This window comes from Pistacia vera, unplaced genomic scaffold (genome assembly GCF_008641045.1).
Source record: "Pistacia vera cultivar Batoury unplaced genomic scaffold, PisVer_v2 Contig151, whole genome shotgun sequence".
NCBI classification, from domain to species: Eukaryota; Viridiplantae; Streptophyta; class Magnoliopsida; order Sapindales; family Anacardiaceae; genus Pistacia; species Pistacia vera.
Genome location: NW_022195586.1, coordinates 1,201,706 through 1,221,207, shown reverse-complemented (window position 1 = coordinate 1,221,207; position 19,502 = coordinate 1,201,706). Strand labels below are relative to the sequence as shown.

The following is a 19,502-nucleotide window of genomic DNA, read 5'->3' as shown; positions in this document are numbered from 1 at the left end:
CGTGTCTTTTTAATGGAAATTAAAGGGGAAAGAGTTGGATGATTGATTAGTAAGTATTTGTACGTAGGATACTATGCTTGAGACGAATCCCCAGCAGAAACAATGGGGTGCACTTCTTCAGTATACGCACTGGGGAGGAAGAAGAAGGTGACTATCCCCGAAGCGGTGGTTTTTGTTCCCTCTGTGAAAATTCCTGCACAATCTGATCTTCAAAGGCCACTTAAAGGTCTAATTCCGCGGGAGCTTCTAGATAGGTTGGTTTGTCTCAGGAACCAGATTGTATTAGTGGCTGAGGATACTGGTAATCATCAGTTTCATAATCCTGTTGGTTCTTTTCTTGTTGTTTGAATTATATTGGTTTTCTTCTAAATAGAAATTTTGATTCCTGCAGATGCATCTGCAATTATAGAACTACGGCGGGCGCTGGAGGAGTACTTGTCCCTTTTACTTGGGCTCCCCAAGAAAGGTACTAGTATATGCATCTCTTGTCACTCTCTCTGTATCTTTCACTCTGTTTCTGCCATAACCAATTTTGATATATTGCAGAACATGGCCTCCAGGACTTGGTAGAATTCAAGTGGAAAAATCTGGAAGATGGTAGACAAGTAAGAGAGTGCAAAAGCCATTTTTTGCTGGTTCTTCTGTGTTACTTTCATTATACTAATCGGACCATAATTGGGCTTATAATGCGTTTAGCAGGAAACCTGCGTAGCAAACTCCTGGTTTGAATTACTTTCTGTGGTTCACATGATGGCTATGCTTACATTATCAGAGGCCAATACACTGATGATCCCCAAGGACTACTCTGGTTCGGGTGTGAGGGTTGTATCTACAGGTCTATAGTTTTTTTTATTCAGAGGCCTTTCTACGTTTATTCTTCAATTACTGATGTTGATGAAAATCTTAGCTGATCAATTATCATTTCTAATGTTTACTATCAGATTGCAAGAGAAATGCTGTTGATTTACTGCTCAAGGCTTCGGGATACTTGGAATTTTGTGTCAAGAATGTGCTCATTCACATGCCACCTGATATCAAGTATGTTGGCAAAGCATAGTTAAGGTTCTTTGCACAAACTCTGATTTCCATTGAGAAATTATATATGATTTCAGGAATAGGTTGCCAAAAGATTTTCAGGATGGTGTATTGGAAGCTATTTCCATTCAAGCACTAGGCCAGGTATTCATTTAGTACTCGATGTCTCCAGAATAAGTTGTCATCTAAATATCACCAATTCTTTGGCATCTGATGTGCTCCTATGAATATCTGATCTTATTGAAAATATCAGGGAACTGAAATTCAACTCGGTTTAGCCGTTGAAAGTCAAAAGGCCACCTTATCAGTCAAGAGGAGATTGGCATGTGAGCTATTGATCTATTTTAGTCAGGTGTGTAATAAATTATCCAAAACTCATTGTTGCAGAATTTGATAATTAAGGAGATTTACTAACAAGATTTGAATAGCTTTTCAAGGGACTCTAAGATGAAAGTATATTTCTGTTTGTTTCCTATGTAATGATCTCTTATTTATCCGATTTCTCCAAGCTTTGATTAGGCTTATCAATGCTTGTCTGGATGTGACATGAATCACGGTTATGGAAAGAAGCATATGTGGTTCATCAAGTGGAAATTTCTTGAATCAAAGGTCTTTGATACTTCATTTCTCTGATTACAGTATATATGCATAGTTCTGTTGCTGCAATTAATAAATTATCGATATCAAATTCTAATTACTCAGCAAATATCATCAGGCAGCAGCTTACTATTACCATGGTCTTATACTCGACAAGGGTAATGAACCGTCTTGTCATGTTAGCGCCGTGTGTTGTTTCCTTGCCGCGGAAGAACTGCTAGCAGAGAGCAAAAGGGCCTGCTTAAGCTTTTGCCTTGCAGCTCCGATAACCAGGTTAGTTTCTACTTGGTTACCTGTGGTGATTTTTTTGCTTTTTCTTACTTCGTAGCTCAATCATATTTCCATTTTGATTTTGTTTTTGGCAAGATCTCCTCCACTTTGGGGTGCTATGAAGCATTTACATCAGAAAATACCAGAAGTTGCATCAAGGAAGTCTCAGATGTATGGTTATCTCTTAGAAGAAGAGAAGTAAGGGTCTCGTATTTTCGATGTAATTTTAGTTCATTGTATTCATTCTAGAGCTCATAATGTAAATTGCTTCATTTTTAATGATGCAGGGCTCTTCAAGCACCAGAGCTACCAGATTTCCAACTGTCACTAAGACCTGACGACTATGAATTGCCAGAGATGGATCAAGCTTGGAACAGAGAAAAGTGGGAAATCGAGAGCCACTCCCTGAAAGAGCACCTCAAAGATTATGAAAACGGCATTGAAACAGAATAACACACCCCTCTATTGCTTCCTTCTTCTTCATTTAATCTGTAGTTTAATATATATTGTAATTTTTGCCTGCAAAACTTCATTGCTTTCTTATGCGAGCTAATATAATACTATAGAATGGCAAAAAGCAAGGATATTGATTCTCTGGATCTTTCTTAACCATGTCTGTGTAAATGTTCAGATGTTCAGTTCATTCACTAGTTTCTTTAATTTGAATCTAACAGCAATACCATTGTATAACATTTACAAAGTTAGTCTGCCAGAAGATTTAATGAAAATTTAAGGCCAAACACATTTCCAATTCTGAAAAAGTCATTTCATCATGAACTATGAGCCTATTATATGCTGAAGCTGAAATTTTACAACTATATACTGGAACTGTGACATTCCTCTCTTTTACAGTCTCAATCTTAAATCTCATCCCTCTTTCGTGTTCATCTCTCAGAAGCTGTACTCATAAATTTCTTGGCAGCCATAATTGCAAGTGCCATATAGGAGAAGAAACCCAAGTAAGATAACACAAGCGATATCATTACTCGGTTGCAAAATTTGCTGACGCAGTCACAAACAGCCGTCCAACCAATTTTTTCTTCTCCATATTTACTCAGATAACCAATTGAACTCGCCGCAGCACATCCAGATATCAGCAACACCATTATCACCTGCAACACCAATTTTCTTAGTAGACATACTGAAATTTAAGTTACAATCTTTAGTTTCACTTTCAATTTAGAATTTGCTTACCATGTCGTGCAAAAATAGATAAAAACACTTGTTGAGTTGTGATTCTGAACGGCTAATAACGCAAACAAAGATTAGTGATAGGAACGAGAATATACATGCTGTTATGTTCGCACCAAGGAAGAACCTGCAACATAAAAAAAATATAAGGAAATTTTCTTATCAGTAAAATACCCATTTATGAAATGTTAATGGTCAAAATAAAATGAAAGAGTGGTATTTAATTACCTCATTGCAGAAGAGTCACTGTAAGTGGCAACAAGTTTGATCCCAAATAGCATAACAGATTCGGTGCTGGTGAGCATGACAGAGATTGCAGCCAAGGTGAAAGCAATGGCTAGAATTCTGAGCATGACTTGGGCCATGAAGAAGCTTCTTCTGGTTGAAGATTTGACTGCTATTTCTGATGCCATTAGAGAGCCTTCTGCGTAAAATATAGAAAAAAACTTGCAGAGCAAAATCTGGGGGCACCCGGGTACCCTAATAAATAAGATTTAAGGGGTTATCTGATGCTGGCAATAGGAAAAAATCTAAGTTGATTATTATTATTATTATTATTATTATTAGATGTAGAAGAAGCTGAGATTTCTAGAGAGCTAAAATTGGAAAAAACAATAATGGTGGTTAAGTTTTGGCTCCATTATAAGTCAGTCCAGTCTTTGATTGGGGTAAATTGTTTCACATTCTTGCCCTTGCCCAAATTTTTTACAAATCAATTAAAATTAATAAAATTGCGTTAAGATACTACATTTGTAGTCATGCAAAGTCCACAGTGATTGGATCAGCAGATTTCCTGGATTATGATAAGATTTGCGTAACGGGTTAAAATAAAAATCATTTTCAGATGACAAAAGATATTTTAGTAATTGGATGAATATGCAACAAACATTGGACGTTTAGGTCCAATTACTAGGCAATGGGAAAACTTATAACGCGGACAGGACATTTCCCGCTCCACCTAAGCTTATCCTATACCTGCACCCAAACATGTCTCTGAAATCCATAGCATTTTATGGCTGTTACTGCCCGGTCCCTCCATCTACGAAATTCAAACACTCACACCCACTGTGAAGTGTTCCTCTAATCCAGCAATGTCGTTTCGTCGCAAATTCTCATACATGCATTCACGTTTGGTACATGGCGTTTCGTCACAATTGTTTCATTTTCTCAACCGTCCTCATAATCTCTCGTTAGAGAGTCCATATAAATCTCTCGACAACATCCGTGAAATTGTTTCACTAGCTCCTTTGCTATGACGACAATTGCAGCTTCTGTGGCCGCTTTGTTACCGGTTTTTCGGTCGATTCGGAGACATGTGGCAGTCAAAACGACGTCATGTTTGGCGGAGATTAGAAGGTTGGAGATGAGGAATGTACAAGGTACGAGAAAGAGATTGAAGGATTACTTCGAGGAGTCTAAAGATTTGATTAAATCAGACGGTGGTCCGCCTTGCTGGTTCTCGCCGTTGGAGTGTGGGTCCTGCTCTCAGGGTTCTCCTCTCCTCTTCTTTTTGCCTGGTTAGTCTCTATTTATTTAATTAATTAAGTTTTTCTGTCTGTTTTCGAAATTTTCTGACAAAACAAGCAGAGGCTTTGAGAGGGAAAGGCTAGCCTAGGCGTATTGTTACCATTTTGTTGATAACAAATATAGTCTTTCTTTTACTGTAGCTATAGAAGTCTATTTGAAATTAATGTTTTTAATTGTGAAGGAATTGATGGTGTGGGACTTGGACTAATAAAGCATCATCACATGCTTGGAAAGTAAGTAGATTTGGTTGCTTTATAATGTGTTTGACACCGCTTTTGACACTACGGAAAACATTTTTTTTTTGCCAATATATAAGTGCTTAGTTAAAAGCTTTTTCTGATAAAAGAACGGTGAAGTTTATTTGCGGAAAGAGCTTTTACTCAAAAGCGCTCCATATTCATCCTTACTCCACCATCTTCTATGATTAGAACTGTCAAAATTATTAAAATTGGTTTTGAACCTTTGTAGCCAAGTTCACTTGTTTGATATAATTATCTGCCTCTTATGTTTTCATTGGTTATGTTGCCTAATTAATATTTATTTTTTCTGTTGAAGGATTTTTGATATATGGTGCTTGTATATTCCAGTCAAGGATAGAACATCATTTACAGGTCCTTTCATCCATCTTAAATTATTCACTTGTTGGTTTTACCACGTGGAATTGGAATGAGAAATACCAGTCATGATTCTGTTTTAAACTTTTTTTTCCTATGGGAAACTTTCAGTTTCATCCAATTTTTACTCAGAGGCTGAATTTCATGTTGCCATATGAAGCCTTATTGTAATCAAGTATTTCATGGTGCAGGCCTTGTCGAGCTGGTTGAAGAAACAGTTAGGTCAGAAAGTCATCATTCACCAGCTAGACCTATATATCTTTTTGGAGAATCTCTTGGGGCATGCATTGCACTAGCTGTTGCATCTCGCAATCCTGCTGCAGATCTTGTACTAATTTTAGCTAACCCAGGTGAGAAATTCATTTATCCTGATTTTTGTTAATGGGATTGGTTTCTATATATTACTTGGAATGATAAAATAGTTGTTTTATGATAGGATTGCAGTCCTTGGGAAAATTAAAAACAAAATAAATTAAGAGGTCGCAACAGGTACACTGTGAAGTTTCACTGAACCAAAAAGTCATATGTATAGGAGACTAATTAGAGCCCTCAGTATGAAGCGAAAATGTTCTGCTTCAATACCAAGTCTCCAATTGAATCAACTTTGCAAAAGCTAATTGTTTGCTTTCATAGGTCCTAATTAATGTTCTTTCTGCAGCTACATCTTTCGGCAAGTCACAGCTCCAAGCATTACTACCTTTTTCGGAAGTCATCTCTGACCTACTCGATCTTAGCTTTCCTTATATACTGAGCTCAATGAAAGGTTTATCTTGTTCTTTATAACTTCTTTTCTCTTGCTTTGCTAGTTTTTCAAGATACTTCTTAGTTTTTTAGGTGGGCCCAAAATGCCCATCTCTCCAGCCTTTATTTATTTATTTATTTAATTAGATTATAAATGTGGTATACCATTCTCATGCACCTGATAATGGACATCATGAATTCAAAACATTCAGCTGCTCTTTTTTCTTTTATCTTGTTGCTTCAAATGGAGCATCTCTGATTTTGGAGCTAGGATAAAGATCCCACATAAATTTTGACAATTGATACCAACAATTCTGTCAAAAAAAACTAGGTAATCTTCTGAAAATGGTGACCGCTAGCATGGTGAAGGGAATTCCTTTGCAACAAACAGTTGCAGATCTATCTCAAGATTTAGTTGCAATGCCATCTTACCTCTCTGTAAGTTTTAACTCAAAAATATGACTTCATAAATACGTATTAGTAATAACAGGTTATTACCGTAGACCCTCCTACAGGATGACTTAATTTTATCAACACCTAGTGTTTTCGAAAAGTATTACAAATTTCCAGAGAGATCAATTTAGTTATCAAAACCCCCTAAAATTATTAACGAAAGTCCTATTAAAGTATTAAAACCCACTCTAAGAAGGCAGTATGTAATATTTTGTGAAAGTGAAACTAGTGGGTGATGACTAACTGAACAATTCTTTGGGGGGATCTATGATAAATACCCATGTAATAACATACTTGTTTATGTAAAAGACTATAAGCCTTGTCCCGAAAAGGAAATCAAGAATTTGTAAGACTGTGTGAGAGATACTTCTCTGCATTTGTTAATATAGTTGATTCCGTTACCTGCATTGCTTGTGATGCTTTTCATCGGGCTGCAACATTGCTATCTATATAAGTATGTCAAAATGTAAAGTGGCTTTGATTTAGTGGTATCATTTTGCATTTTATGGTTAAAGTGATTGCAACTCTGAGAGTTCATGTGGAGACAACTGTTTTGTGTTTGATTTTCCAAGCTGATGCTCAGGTTATAATTTCTCGTCATGTGCAACCAACAATTTGAACAAGAAATGATCTAAGTTGCAGGTTCTCACTGACATCTTACCACAAAAAACATTGATCTGGAAGCTTCAGATGCTTAAAACAGCTTCTGCATTTGTCAATTCATGCATTCATGCTGTAAAAGCTCAAACGCTGATACTTTCCAGGTCCTTTATCTTTAGCATAAATCCATTAAGTTTTGAAATTATTCGGAAAATGTTTTGTTAGTGACAAGAATCTATTACTTACCCATAAATACCACGGTTCAAGCAATTTATCACTAAAGTTCATGATTTTTTTCCAAATGATGGCTTGAGTTCACTTCATGTCTTTTCAGTGGAAGAGATCAATTGCTACCTAGTAAAGAGGAAGGTGAAAGACTTTGTCATGTACTACAAAAGTGTGAGACTCGGCATTTTTGGAACAATGGTCATTTCCTTTTTTTGGTAAATAATCTCTCTCTTTCTCTCTCTCTGTTTACATTCCAATTCGAAGTGAATATGTCTTTTATGTATACCTTGGCTCTTAAAATTCATGTTATAAATTTACTTGTACAAGAAAAAGACTGATTACACACTATTATTATTGCAAGTTAATGAGGGAGACACCGATGTGAAGTCCTCCATTCTGACCTAAACTAAGAGATAGCAAATGACAAGTAACAATCAAGCATCACATGACTTGAGCAAAGATACAATCAAAAGATTTGAAAAAATATCATTTTATAAAACAACAGAACAATATAGGAAAATACACTTCTATGCACCAAATTAGCATTTCTTCATACACTTCACCAGATATTGAATTCTGGGATAGCCGTTGTGCCTTCTCAAAATTTATGTATGATATGACTGGAACAACTCTGATTTGCAATAATTATAGGTATTTTTATAAGTTTGCTTGTTTATTATTTTGTAATATTGTTGTTTGTATTATAGTTCTCTCATCTTTCATGCAAAAGGTTTCCGGGGAACTTGGTATTAATCTATAGTTTTTGATATTATTCTATATTTCCCTTATCCCATGGCAGGAAGATGGTCTTGACTTGGTAAGTATCATCAAGGGTTCATATTTCTATCGTTGTGGAAAGTGCCTCGACTATGTATCAGATTATGTGCCATTAACCCCTTCTGAATTTAATAGAGTATATGCATATCACAGGTAGGTGATATTCTGTTAGACTTACAAATGCAGTTGAAATTTGCTCTTATGATAATATTAAAAAAAGGTCTGGCAATCGGCCAATCTCCAACAGCTTATCATAGTTTTGTGTATGGGGCATGTATTAATGATTAGCTAGAAAGACCAAATGTGTACTCAATCTATTAGATATACTTTTAATTGACATTGGATTGATCGGTTGACTATACTAATGACAAAGGTAGTTAACCTTTTGCCCTTACGTCTCAATATCAATAAGCTAGACCCATGCTTCGAGTTGTTTCATGCCATAAATAAACTCGAACACTCAAGAAATCCGTTGGACAGGCGGATTCACATCTCTTACAACCAACACAGTCGTCCGTTCTCGGAGCAGAAGCAATTTGCTTAGCTTTACATCCGTCCCAAGGTATCATTTCTAATACATCTGTGGGGCAGGCGCGGACACATTGAGTACACCCTATACATGTATCATAAATCTTTACTGAGGAAGTATATAGCAAATTTTTTTAAATATGGAATCTATATCCTATTGTTTCACATTGTTATATAAGCCTTTTGTAGAAATGCTCTGTAAAAACTTGAAGTTTCACTGGTTATCTTCATTCCAGGGGACTTTGTATCAAATTGTATCGTAATTTATTGGAGTTTATTTTGGATATGATTTTCTCACAGTTTGTATATTTTCAGAGTACTTAGCTACATTTCTTCTCCCATGCTACTCTCCACTTCTGAGGATGGGAAGATTGTGAAGGGACTTGGGGGCATTCCTTCTGAGGGACCAGTCTTGTTCGTCGGCTATCACATGCTTTTGGGATTGGAATTAATCCCTATGATCTGTCGACTCTTTATTGAAAGGAAAATAAGTTTGCGAGGAGTAGCACACCCATTTTTGTTTACAAAATTGAGAGAAAATTCATGCCATTATATACCACCATTTGATGCAATCGCAATGACTGGTGCCGTTCCTGTCTCAGCAAATAACTTCTATAAACTTCTATCATCAAAGTCTCATATCCTATTATATCCGGGAGGTTTACGTGAGGCTCTTCATCGGAAGGTAATATTCTTCATGGTTTAAATATACCTTGATAAATGCTTAAATATCTTACTCATTTCAAATTATTTTAAGTCACAATTTTAGTGATTGAAAGTCTACAATATTGTGAGTGGTCATCCTTTTTAACATTTTTTTTCGCTTGTAAAAACATGATATTCTGGCCTAATTCAGGGTGAGGAGTATAAGTTATTCTGGCCAAAACAGCCGGAATTTATCAGGATGGCGGCTATATTTGGAGCTAAAATTATACCATTTGGTGTTGTTGGAGAAGATGATCTCTCTAAAGTAAGCTTCAAAAGGTCTCAATTTTATTTTATTTTTCTTCACCATTCTCAACCTTGGCAGCTATTTTTTTCCTTCAGCTAACACATATTATGTCCATATGAAGCTGCTGCTGTGGAATGAAAATATTCTTATTAGGAGATTTTAGGCATATGTAAGCAATTTGAAGAAGAGATTTTAGAAAAGTTCGTTACAATAGCAGTTCCTCCCTATATTTTTTTTAGGTGTTCACTTGAAATTCTCCTTGTAAGAGGTGTTACATGGATACATATACATGTGTCTGGATGTGTATGTGTTTGCTTCCTTGTTTCTTTGGAGAAATATCAATGGTGATTTCATCCACGCCATATGTAACTTATTGAGAGTGAATGTATAGCAGTATGGGGTGGGTTTATCCTCATGTTTCCGTTCTTGATTTTGACGTTACCATACTTTCTCAACTGAATAATTGATTGCATGTTTATTGTTGTTCAGATACTTTTTGATTATGACGATCAAATAAATGTTCCTTATATGCGGTCCAAAATAGAAGAAGTGACAAATGAAGTCAAGAAGTTCAGGTACTTCGTTATGATCTTATCTTTTTCCCTCTCAACTGCCTGCTTTATCTTTATGTATAGTGATTTCCTTATATTCATCTTCACCCCATTAGGCGTTTCAAGTGCTGAGTTTTGTGTTTGAATTTACCTTAAACTTATGATTATAGGACAGCGACAGATGGGGAGGTGGCCAACCAACATTTACACTTTCCTATAATTCTGCCAAAATTTCCGGGTCCGTTTTATTATTATTTTGGGAAACCAATTGAAACAGAAGGTACGATCATTTGATCTAAGACCTTATCAATTAAACCAGTTAGAATTCATTATTTTTCATAATCATTATGGTATATTGATTTTTTGATAATTTTTATTCTATCCAAAGGGAAGAGTGAGGAATTAAGAGATAGGGAGAAATCTCGTGAACTATACTTGCAAGTTCAAGCTGAGGTTGAGAAGTGTCTAACTTTTCTTAAGGAGAAAAGAGAAAATGATCCGTACCGGAATATGTTGAACCGGCTGGCTTACCGAGCTACTCATGGCCTTACATCCGAAGTTCCCACATTTGCACTGTAATTCACCATTTCTTAGCTCATGTTTAGTCGGAAGCAAATTATAGGGATTGCTATGTTGATCAAGTTTCTACAAGGCTTTAAAATGGCATTTTGCACCCATGGTATTTATTATTTTTGTATTTCTTGTATAAAGTTTGTTATGTTTAAAAATATAAGGGCTAACGTAAGGTCCAGTTAGCATGCAAAAATCAGATCATTGGAATGCCCGCAGCCTGCTTCTGTCAGAACAGTGGGCGGGCGCCAGGTCAGCTAAGAGCTATGATGATCCCACGTGTTCAATCCCTGCTCCAAATCGTGCAAATCTCTATAGAAGGTGGGCAATGTGATATAAAGAAGGATTTTGCAAGGATAATCTCACTAACCTGCAGATTCAGTGATGATTGCCTCAATCAATTCCTCTATAAATTGAGAGCTACTCTCTCATTGAAGGGGATTCGTATATTTTACATTTGATTAGATACTTTTTCTCTCTCTCTAGAATTTTCAGCATTTGATACCTTGTATTACCATTGTAAAGTCAGTCAGCTGAAGCGACCTGACCCTTATCATCAATATAAGCATCAGTGGACGTATGACTTGCTACCTTAGCATCCGAACCACTTTAAAAATTGTCTCCATTGCATTTACTGTCGTTTTCCTTTACATTCACGTGTATCTTTTGGGCCAATTCAACATTTCACACGTGTATTTTGTTGGTGTAAAAATCACGCATCAACAGTTTGACGTTAGAGGAAGGGCATGATTTAGTGTTCATCCTTCATCAGGAGAATCTCCAACTCACCGGTTCTACAACAGTAAATGGCCTGTCAACCAGAACTTGAGCAAACCAACCAGGGCGTCGAGGGGCTTCCCCAAGTCCAGGGGGACACTTCTTCCAAGAAACCTTAGCTCTGTAAAATGCTGCAGGGGATATCCCGTCAAGTTCACAGCTTGACCCTGCCATCAGAAACTACCTGAAGAGGTTTGACAATACTCTCCAGACGGTCAACCGAAGGTTGGACCGTTTAGACCAATGCGTGCCATCCAAGTCAGCTGCGGCGGTGCAATCGCCAAAGACTCCTGCAGGTCGCGCTAAAGCGCAGCAAAGAGAAATAGCCTTTGTCGCAAGCACTGTAGCGCGTAGACGAAAGGGTAAGCAAGTGGCAAAAAACAAGCCCACGAGCTCTAAAGGGCCAGCAAACATCGACCGCGTCCCAAACAGAATACCAGACTCGTTGAGACTCGGTGAAAGGACGCAACCCGAGCTATTGTTAGAGTCATGAAAGTGACTCTATTTCGTTGATAAAAAGATCCCATATGTTATTGAATTGAAGTTATATTGAGACAATTAAGAGAAATTATGAATTTATGTATAAAAATCATATTTTGAGTTTTTCTTACTAATTTAGCATATTTGGGATGAATTTGGAAATGGTGTGAGTTGATATTAGGTTGTGGTTTATGGATTAGGGATGATTTTGTTTCATTTATGCTGTTTAGGGGGTAAAATGTCATGTTTCAAGGAGATGATTTTGTCATGTTTCAATCATGTAGGGACCAAATGGAAATTTGCCATATTTTGTATAAAACTACGGCTCAAAGATGCAGATTAGGTGGCTACCGCCCATCAAAACTCTTCACCTTCTCCGATCAAGCTCCGGTGACCCTTCAGCTCCTTTTTCGACGGCGTTTCAGCTTCCCCTTGCTCCGGTCACCATCATCCCTTCATCACCACTGTGAAACACGCACGCCACCGTGAGCTTCATCTTTCCACCGCGACGTTTCGTTTTCTCGGCCAGATTTGGCCCTTTTTTGGTGACGTTTCAGCTCCCAAGAGTCGATCTTCCTTCCCCACGACCGGATCTAGCATTTCTAAGCTTCAGCTGTCGCAAAAACCGCCGGAATCCGATATTTTGCCGTCGCACCTCTTCATCTTCCAGCCCAGATCTTGTTCATTTCTAGTGACTTCTCACCTCCCCAAGACCTGATCTAAACTCCCCATCACTAGAGCTTTCCATCGGTACCTTCGGATCCCATTTCCGCTACCGTTTTCCGGAAGACCCGTTGGAAAATTAACGTTTTTCGGCGAGTGCGACTGTTCGTATTCCGGGCTGTCCGTGGGTTGTTTTCGCCCCTTCTTCGCATCATATCGCTGTCGGTTACCTCCTCTTCGCCATGATCAGCTTCGTTTCCACTGTTTCAACCTCCGTCATCACTACCATGAGCGGCTGAGTTCTCGGTTGTCTGTTACGGTGTAGGCGAGATTGAGATTGACTCCATTGATCTCCTCATCAGCTCTCGACTAATTGGATGAGCCCGAATGTTGGACATTTGGTTAAGTTTCTTATATTTAGATTATATTTGTTTTCGTTTCAGTTTGTTTGCGATGCTTTAATATTATTCTGATGCTAGACATGTTGAATTGATAATGTCCATTGAGAACGTTTATTGATATATAACTTTTCGCATAATTGAATGTCGGTTTGAGATTATTGAATGTTGATTATGACTTTAAATTGCTTCAGTACTGATTACAATCAAGTTGTAGTAGCGTTTAATATCATTTCTACTAGGAATGCATTTATTGTGTAATTAGTTGATTGGATGATACAGGTTGATAGGTTGTACTTGTTAACGTTGTACCAACTAGTGGTGTTTAAGGGTTTAGCATTTTTCGGTTAGTCAATGATAGTCTTTAACCAATCGATCTGTAACTAAGACGACAGGGAGACAGGATAGATTATATCTAGATTGCTGAGAGATATTTTTATTGATTTGCCTAGCCTTGTAGGTTTAGGAAATTGAAGAGCGAGGAGAGGAATTGTGAGAGTTGGTCTTGAGTCAAACCGAACCCGTAGCGACAACGATTTTAATATTGTGTTTTAGTTAGCAATTTATTTAATGCTTTTAATTTCCTGCAAGTAATTAGTTTCCTTAGTTTTAATCAATCATTTTGCCAATTTCTCTTTCGTTAACTCAAATATACATTAGGTCGTTAGTCTTGCTCTCTGTGGATTCGACCTTGCTTACCGCTAACTACGGTATTTAGGTTTAATTTTGTGACCGTGATGACCGGTCCAACAGCTATCCCATGCCACGTCGTAAGTACACACCCATAAAAGTGCTGGGCAGGGCGATTCTTATCACCGCCAGCAAAACGATCTTGATCGTCACCGTGCGAGAGGGTCCCATACTTAGCAGGGCGGTTTTTACCACCGCGAAGGTTGTGAAAATACCCCTCACCTTTCGTAGCCATCACACGCCTCTAGCCAGCGTGTTTCGAGAGTGGCTGGAACCGCCGGCCAAGGCGAAGAGGAACTCGACCTTCGGACTTTCCTCAATCGCAATCGTGAGGGTCGAACTCGCATGGGTGAAAGCAATCCCCAAGCAGCTCCGTTGCCGCAAATTGAGGAGCTGCAGCGAGCTCTAGACAGACTAAGAGCTCAACAAAATGAATAGGGGCAGGTCGCATCTGCGTCCCCCTTCTTTCCTGAAGTGTTAGCCGCTCCACTCCCACCAGGATTCAGGATGCCCGACATGCGGGCGTTTGATTAAAATTCTGATCCGCAGGATCATTTATATGAATTTAACGACCTAATGGAGCTTTACCAAGTCTTAGATCTAGCAAAATGCCGTTGTTTGGCAGTGACTTTGACCTCTCATGCCAAACAGTGGTTTAGGTCGCTCCCAGTGGGATCAATCAGTTCGCGGCCTCAGATGAGCGCGACGTTCCTATGACATTTTCAAGCAAATCAAAAGTTCTCGATGCCTTTGAGCTACCTTAGCAATATAATGCAAGAAACGGATGAATCCTTCCAGTCCTACATTGACTGTTTCCACAAAGAACTCAACAAGGTGGCTCATACTCCCGAAGAGTCTGTTCGGAGTCTCATCATAGTTGGAGTTCGTCCACAAACTGACCTGTGGACTGCTTATCTACCTTCAATGGTTTTACACGGGACCACCTGATCCCCAAGAGAACGATCCAACTCTCAGTCACGCTGGGTGACTATGACGAAGTGACTAAGGTTACTGAATTCTTGGTCGTGGACTGCCTATCTACCTTCAATGGGATCCTGAGGCGACCTCTGTTGAAAAACTTTAAGGTAGTCACTTCTATTTACCATCTGAAGATGAAGTTTCCCACCCCGATGGGGATAGGGGAAGTTAGTGCATCTCAAAGCGCATCTCGCAACTGTTACATAAAAGTAATGCGGATGGCATGCAGAGGGAAGGGCATCTCGCGTTATATTCCTCGACAGGCCATGGCGATCAGCCGGATCGAGCCACAGCCTGGCCCAGCAGAGGATAATATGGATCATCGAATTGAGGAAAGCCTTTCCAGTGGGCCAGTTAGGGATTTGTCAGAAGTACCGGTCAACCCGAAGGAGCCGAGCTGAGTGTTAAGGATTGGGAGTAGTCTCAACCCCTAGCTCGCCTCCGAGCTAATCAGCTTCCTGAAAGAAAATATCGCTGTGTTTGCCTGGTCGCACACAGATATGGTCGGGATCAACCCAGATATCATTTGCCATGCGTTGAACATCGACAGCGAAGCCAAGCCAGTTCGCCAGAAAAGAAGAGCAATAGATCTGGAGCGATATGTCGCCTTAAAATTAGAGGTGGATAATCTCCTTCGAAACGGGTCTATCCGAGAGGCACTCTACCCGACCTGGGTTGCCAACCTGGTTTTGGTAAAGAAGCCAAATGGCAAGTGACGAACCTGTGTCGACTTCAGCGACCTCAACAAGGCATGTCCTAAAGACAGTTTCCCCTTGCCAAGAATTGACCAGCTCGTGGATGCCACCTTGGGGCACGAGCTACTAAGTTTTATGGATGCGTACTCGGGATATAATCAAATTCCGATGTACGGGCCAGACGAAGAGCATACATCTTTTATTACAGATCGGGGGCTGTATTGCTACAAAGTTATGCCCTTCGGCCTCAAGAACGCTGGCTCGACCTACCAGCAATTGGTTAACCGGATGTTCTCCGACCAGATCGGCAAGTCAATGGAGGTCTATGTAGATGACATGCTGGTCAAATCCTATATCGCTGTAGATCACATAGCGCATCTCGTTGAGATGTTTGATATCCTTCGACTGTACAGAATGAAACTGAATCATCTCAAGTGTTCTTTTGGAGTATCATCAGGTAAATTCCTAGGACACATGGTTAACCAATGGGGAATAGAAATCAACCCCGAGAAAATTCAAGCTCTGCTCGATATGGAAAGCCCGACCAGCAAAAAAACAGGTAATGAGTTTTAATGGGTGAATAGCGGCACTAAGTCGCTTCATATCGAGGCTAACAGATCGCTGCTTATCATTCTTCGATGTTCTGAAGGCCAATAAGAAGTTCGAATGGACTCCCGAGTGCGAACAAGCGTTCCAAAGTATAAAAGAACACCTCGGGAAACCACCTCTCCTGACCAAGCCTCTTCCCCAAGAGATCCTGCTCCTGTATCTGTTCGTCTCTCAGTTCGTGGTCAGTGCAGCCCTAATTCGGGAAGAGGAAAAGGTCCAATGGCCAGTGTACTATGCAAGCAAGCGTCTGACGGATGCCGAGATGTGGTATCCGAAAATGGAGCGGTTAGCCTATGCTTTGCTGATCGCTTCCAAAAAGTTGCGACCTTACTTCCACGCCCATACTGTCCATGTGATGACTAATTACCCCCTCAGATAGGTCCTCCAAAAGCCAGAGGCATCGGGCAAATTGCTTAAATGGGCCATGAAATTGAGTCAGTTCGATCTGAAGTGCAAGCCAAGATCGACTATCAAAGGGCAGGTTGTTGCTGACTTCATTTCAGAATTCTCCTATCTTCCAAGTGAATCAGAGCAACAGCCTAGCGAAGCCATCCAGGAAACTGCTCAGAATCTATCGACCTGGAGCCTCTACATCGATGGATCATCGAAGAGAAAGAGGGCCGGTGCAGGTATTCTCATTTTGAGCCTCGAAGGGGCTCGCGTTCACGACATTCTTCGGCTCGGATTCAAGGCAACCAACAATGAGGCCGAGTATGAAGCTTTTCTCGTTGGATTACGATTGGCCAGAGAAATGGGGGCAACCGTGATCAGTGTCCATAGCGACTCCATGTTGGTCGTTAATCAAATTTTAGGGGAATACCAAGCCAAGGAAGAAAACATGATCCATTATCTGAAAGAAGCTAAGGCCGCACTCGAGCCGTTCAAGCACTTCGCGATCACTCAGATTTCCAGAGATGACAACTCTGTGGCGGACGCCCTAGCAAGAATAGCCTCATCGTTGGACTCAGAAGCGTCGGATAGCATTCCTGTTCGATTCATCGAGGCCCCAAGTATCAGCCTAATCGAATAGGCTGTGAATGTGACCGAATCAAATTCCTGGATGACTCCTATTTTCCAATACCTCAAGGATGAGATCTTGCCTGACGACAAGGTCGAGGCAAGGGTTTTGCGAACAAGATCTGCTCGTTATACCCTCATCGGGGACCAGTTGTACAAGCGGGGATTTAGTGCCCATCTCTTTCGATGTGTAACCAACGAAGAAGCAGAATACATCATAAGGGAAATACATGAAGGGATCTGCGGTAATCACACCGCTGCACGATCTCTTGCGAACAAGGTTGTTCATCAAGGGTACTATTGGCCTCGAATAAAAAATGACGCCTACAACTTTGTTAAGAGGTGTGATAAGTGTCAGCGGTTCGTGAATATACAGCGAGCTCCATCCCACAAACTGATAACCATGACTAGCCCCTGACCTTTTTCCATGTGGAGGATCGATCTCATCGATCCCATGCCAGTCGGTAAAGAAGGAGTCAAATATGCCGTGGTCACAGTGGATTACTTCACCAAATGGGTGGAAGCTGAACTGCTAGCCGCGATCACGACCAGAAAGCTCAAAGACTTCGTTTTCAAGAATATTGTGTGTTGGTACGGAATTCCTCATACCTTCATCTCGGATAATGGGAAACAGTTCGACAACGAGGAATTCAAGCAGTTTTGCGACGAGCTGGGCATCCATAAAAAATTTGCCTCAGTCGCGAGACCACAAGCAAATGGTCAAGTTGAAGCTGTCAACAAAACCATCAAGCACACTTTAAAGGCCAAACTTGGCGTAGTCAAAGGGAATTGGGCCGACAACCTCCTCGAAGTCCTATGGGTGTACAGAACAACTCCAAGAATCTCCACCTCAGAAACACCTTTTTCGCTAGCATACGGATGCGAAGCGATGATCCATGTAGAGGTAGGAATTGGTTCACTTCGGAGGGACTTGTACAATGAGGCCGACAACGAAGCACTTATGAGAGCAAGCTTAGACCTTGTTGAAGAACATCGCAACAAGGCTTCGCTAAGGATAGCAGCCTACCAACAACGTGCGAAGAGGTTCTTTGACTCAAAGGGCAGACGAAGAGACTTCCAGGTCAGCGACCTTGTGTTAAAGGAAGTTCTTCTTGATACCAGGGAACCAAGTGCGGGAGTGTTAGGACTGAACTGGGAAGGTCCATACCGCATCGGCAAAGTGATAAAATCGGGGACTTATCATCTCAAAAGGTGAACGGTTCCAAAGTACCCTAAGCTTGGAATGCTGAGCACCTTCGACCATACTATCGGTAATTCCGAACTCAATTTTCCTTGTAAATTAATTTCTGATTTTTGTAAGTCATTTCCTTGTAAAGTGTTATTTTGTGCGCTTGTAACAATCTTCGCATGTAAACTTGTTCGCGTAAATGTGTTATGTTATCACACTTGTTCCAATAATGTAAGCAATCAGAATGTACTTATGAATAATAAAGCGAACATAAATTGTAAAAGCAAAAATGTATTTCATTAATGAGGAGAGTACAGCAGGCAAAATGGCACGATTATACGCCCTAATCTGGCTCCTAGATGATCGACCTCAACGTCCTAGGGCTGGTCAGCTGAGGGTTTCTCCAAGGCATGTCTCGAACCTCCTGTCTGATCAGATGCTCGAGCGGCCGCTGTTTCGTCATCCTCCTGTGCCATGGACATGAGGGTATCCTGCCAATCCTCTGGAAGGTCGGACATATCAAGTCGCAGATTCTTCGGTCGCAAGGCATAGATAGACTAGATTGCTCAATTGGCAGCCTTCTTCTCGACCTCTGCTGCCTGATTCTGTATCTCTTCGGTCAGGGAAGCAACTTTTCCCTAACTTGCCTAAAGTTCAGCCTCAAGAGCTTGCCTTTACTTCTCGGAGGCATCCCTCTCTTGTTCTGTTCGCAAAGCTCGCAAACAGGTCGCTTTTAGCTCCTGGTCCTTCTCTCCGACCTCCTTGGAGAGCCTGACTATGGTCCTTTGAAGCTCTTTTGTTTCCTTCGCATGCCGCTCGAGCTCCGCTTTTTAGAAGTCTACCGTTCGAAGAGCCGTGTCTCTTTCATTCAGGTACCGGTTCACCGACTCAGAAGACAGGTTTCTCTCTGTTTCGGTGGCTTCCAGGCTTTGCTTGAGTGTTGTGTTCTCTTCCTTCAGAGCGACCTCCCCCTTTGAGGCTCCCACTCGTACCTTCTCCAATGACATTTGCATGGAAAGTAGGGCCTGCGAACAAAGAAAGAGTTAGCTAATCAAAAAGAGCTAAGGGTAGTCCTTACCGAGGACAGTTCGTTCACCTTGCTTAAATGTTGGACTGATGTGGACATTAGGTCCACGTCATTGGAATCTGTGAACTGCTCAAATGATTCAGAGAGTCCGCATTCCAGTAAGGTGTAGACTATCGGCTGCAGGTACTCCGGCAGATTCCTTAGCGAGTCCAGCACATGAGTATCCTTCTCCGCACCTTCGGCAGTGGTCGTGTCGTCCATCGGTTCCTTACCCGACCTCCTCATGTCCAGCCATGACCTCTTAGGTTGATCGCCCTCAGATTCGGTCTCCGACTCTTCGGCCTG

General features: G+C 40.5%; 3 protein-coding genes across 5 annotated transcripts; 2 read left to right on the top strand and 1 right to left on the bottom strand.

Annotated features, from left to right (window-relative positions):
* Nucleotides 1-57: 57 nt before the first annotated feature.
* On the top strand, nt 58-2,374 carry LOC116124307. Its single transcript, XM_031410023.1, has 11 exons — nt 58-301; nt 392-466; nt 547-605; nt 697-835; nt 942-1,038; nt 1,113-1,179; nt 1,289-1,387; nt 1,555-1,644; nt 1,751-1,905; nt 1,999-2,100; nt 2,190-2,374. Exons 1-11 carry the CDS (start codon nt 103-105, stop codon nt 2,353-2,355), a joined length of 1,248 nt encoding a protein of 415 aa, XP_031265883.1. The 5' UTR covers nt 58-102; the 3' UTR covers nt 2,356-2,374.
* Nucleotides 2,139-3,681, bottom strand: LOC116124305 (CASP-like protein 1F2). 2 transcript variants are annotated; one of them, XM_031410022.1, is made up of 4 exons: nt 3,322-3,681; nt 3,097-3,220; nt 2,742-3,014; nt 2,139-2,307 (listed from the first exon to the last, which is right to left on the bottom strand). In XM_031410022.1, exons 1-3 carry the CDS (start codon nt 3,504-3,506, stop codon nt 2,787-2,789), a joined length of 537 nt encoding a protein of 178 aa, XP_031265882.1. In that variant the 5' UTR covers nt 3,507-3,681; the 3' UTR covers nt 2,139-2,307; nt 2,742-2,786. The 2 variants fall into 2 exon arrangements, with proteins under 2 accessions (XP_031265882.1, XP_031265881.1); XM_031410021.1 differs by lacking the exon at nt 2,139-2,307 and having other exon boundaries at nt 2,571-3,014; nt 3,322-3,679.
* Nucleotides 3,682-4,309: 628 nt separating this feature from the next.
* On the top strand, nt 4,310-11,957 carry LOC116124244 (acyltransferase-like protein At3g26840, chloroplastic). 2 transcript variants are annotated; one of them, XM_031409939.1, is made up of 14 exons: nt 4,310-4,610; nt 4,802-4,853; nt 5,176-5,231; nt 5,426-5,584; nt 5,893-5,997; nt 6,307-6,413; nt 7,071-7,192; nt 7,363-7,471; nt 8,056-8,186; nt 8,877-9,246; nt 9,418-9,531; nt 10,003-10,088; nt 10,235-10,344; nt 10,453-11,957. In XM_031409939.1, the coding sequence occupies exons 1-14, from the start codon at nt 4,346-4,348 to the stop codon at nt 10,641-10,643; spliced, it is 1,977 nt and encodes a 658-aa protein (XP_031265799.1). In that variant the 5' UTR covers nt 4,310-4,345; the 3' UTR covers nt 10,644-11,957. The 2 variants fall into 2 exon arrangements, 1 of the variants encoding a protein (XP_031265799.1); XR_004127192.1 differs by lacking the exon at nt 10,453-11,957 and having other exon boundaries at nt 9,418-9,545.
* Nucleotides 11,958-19,502: the final 7,545 nt, after the last annotated feature.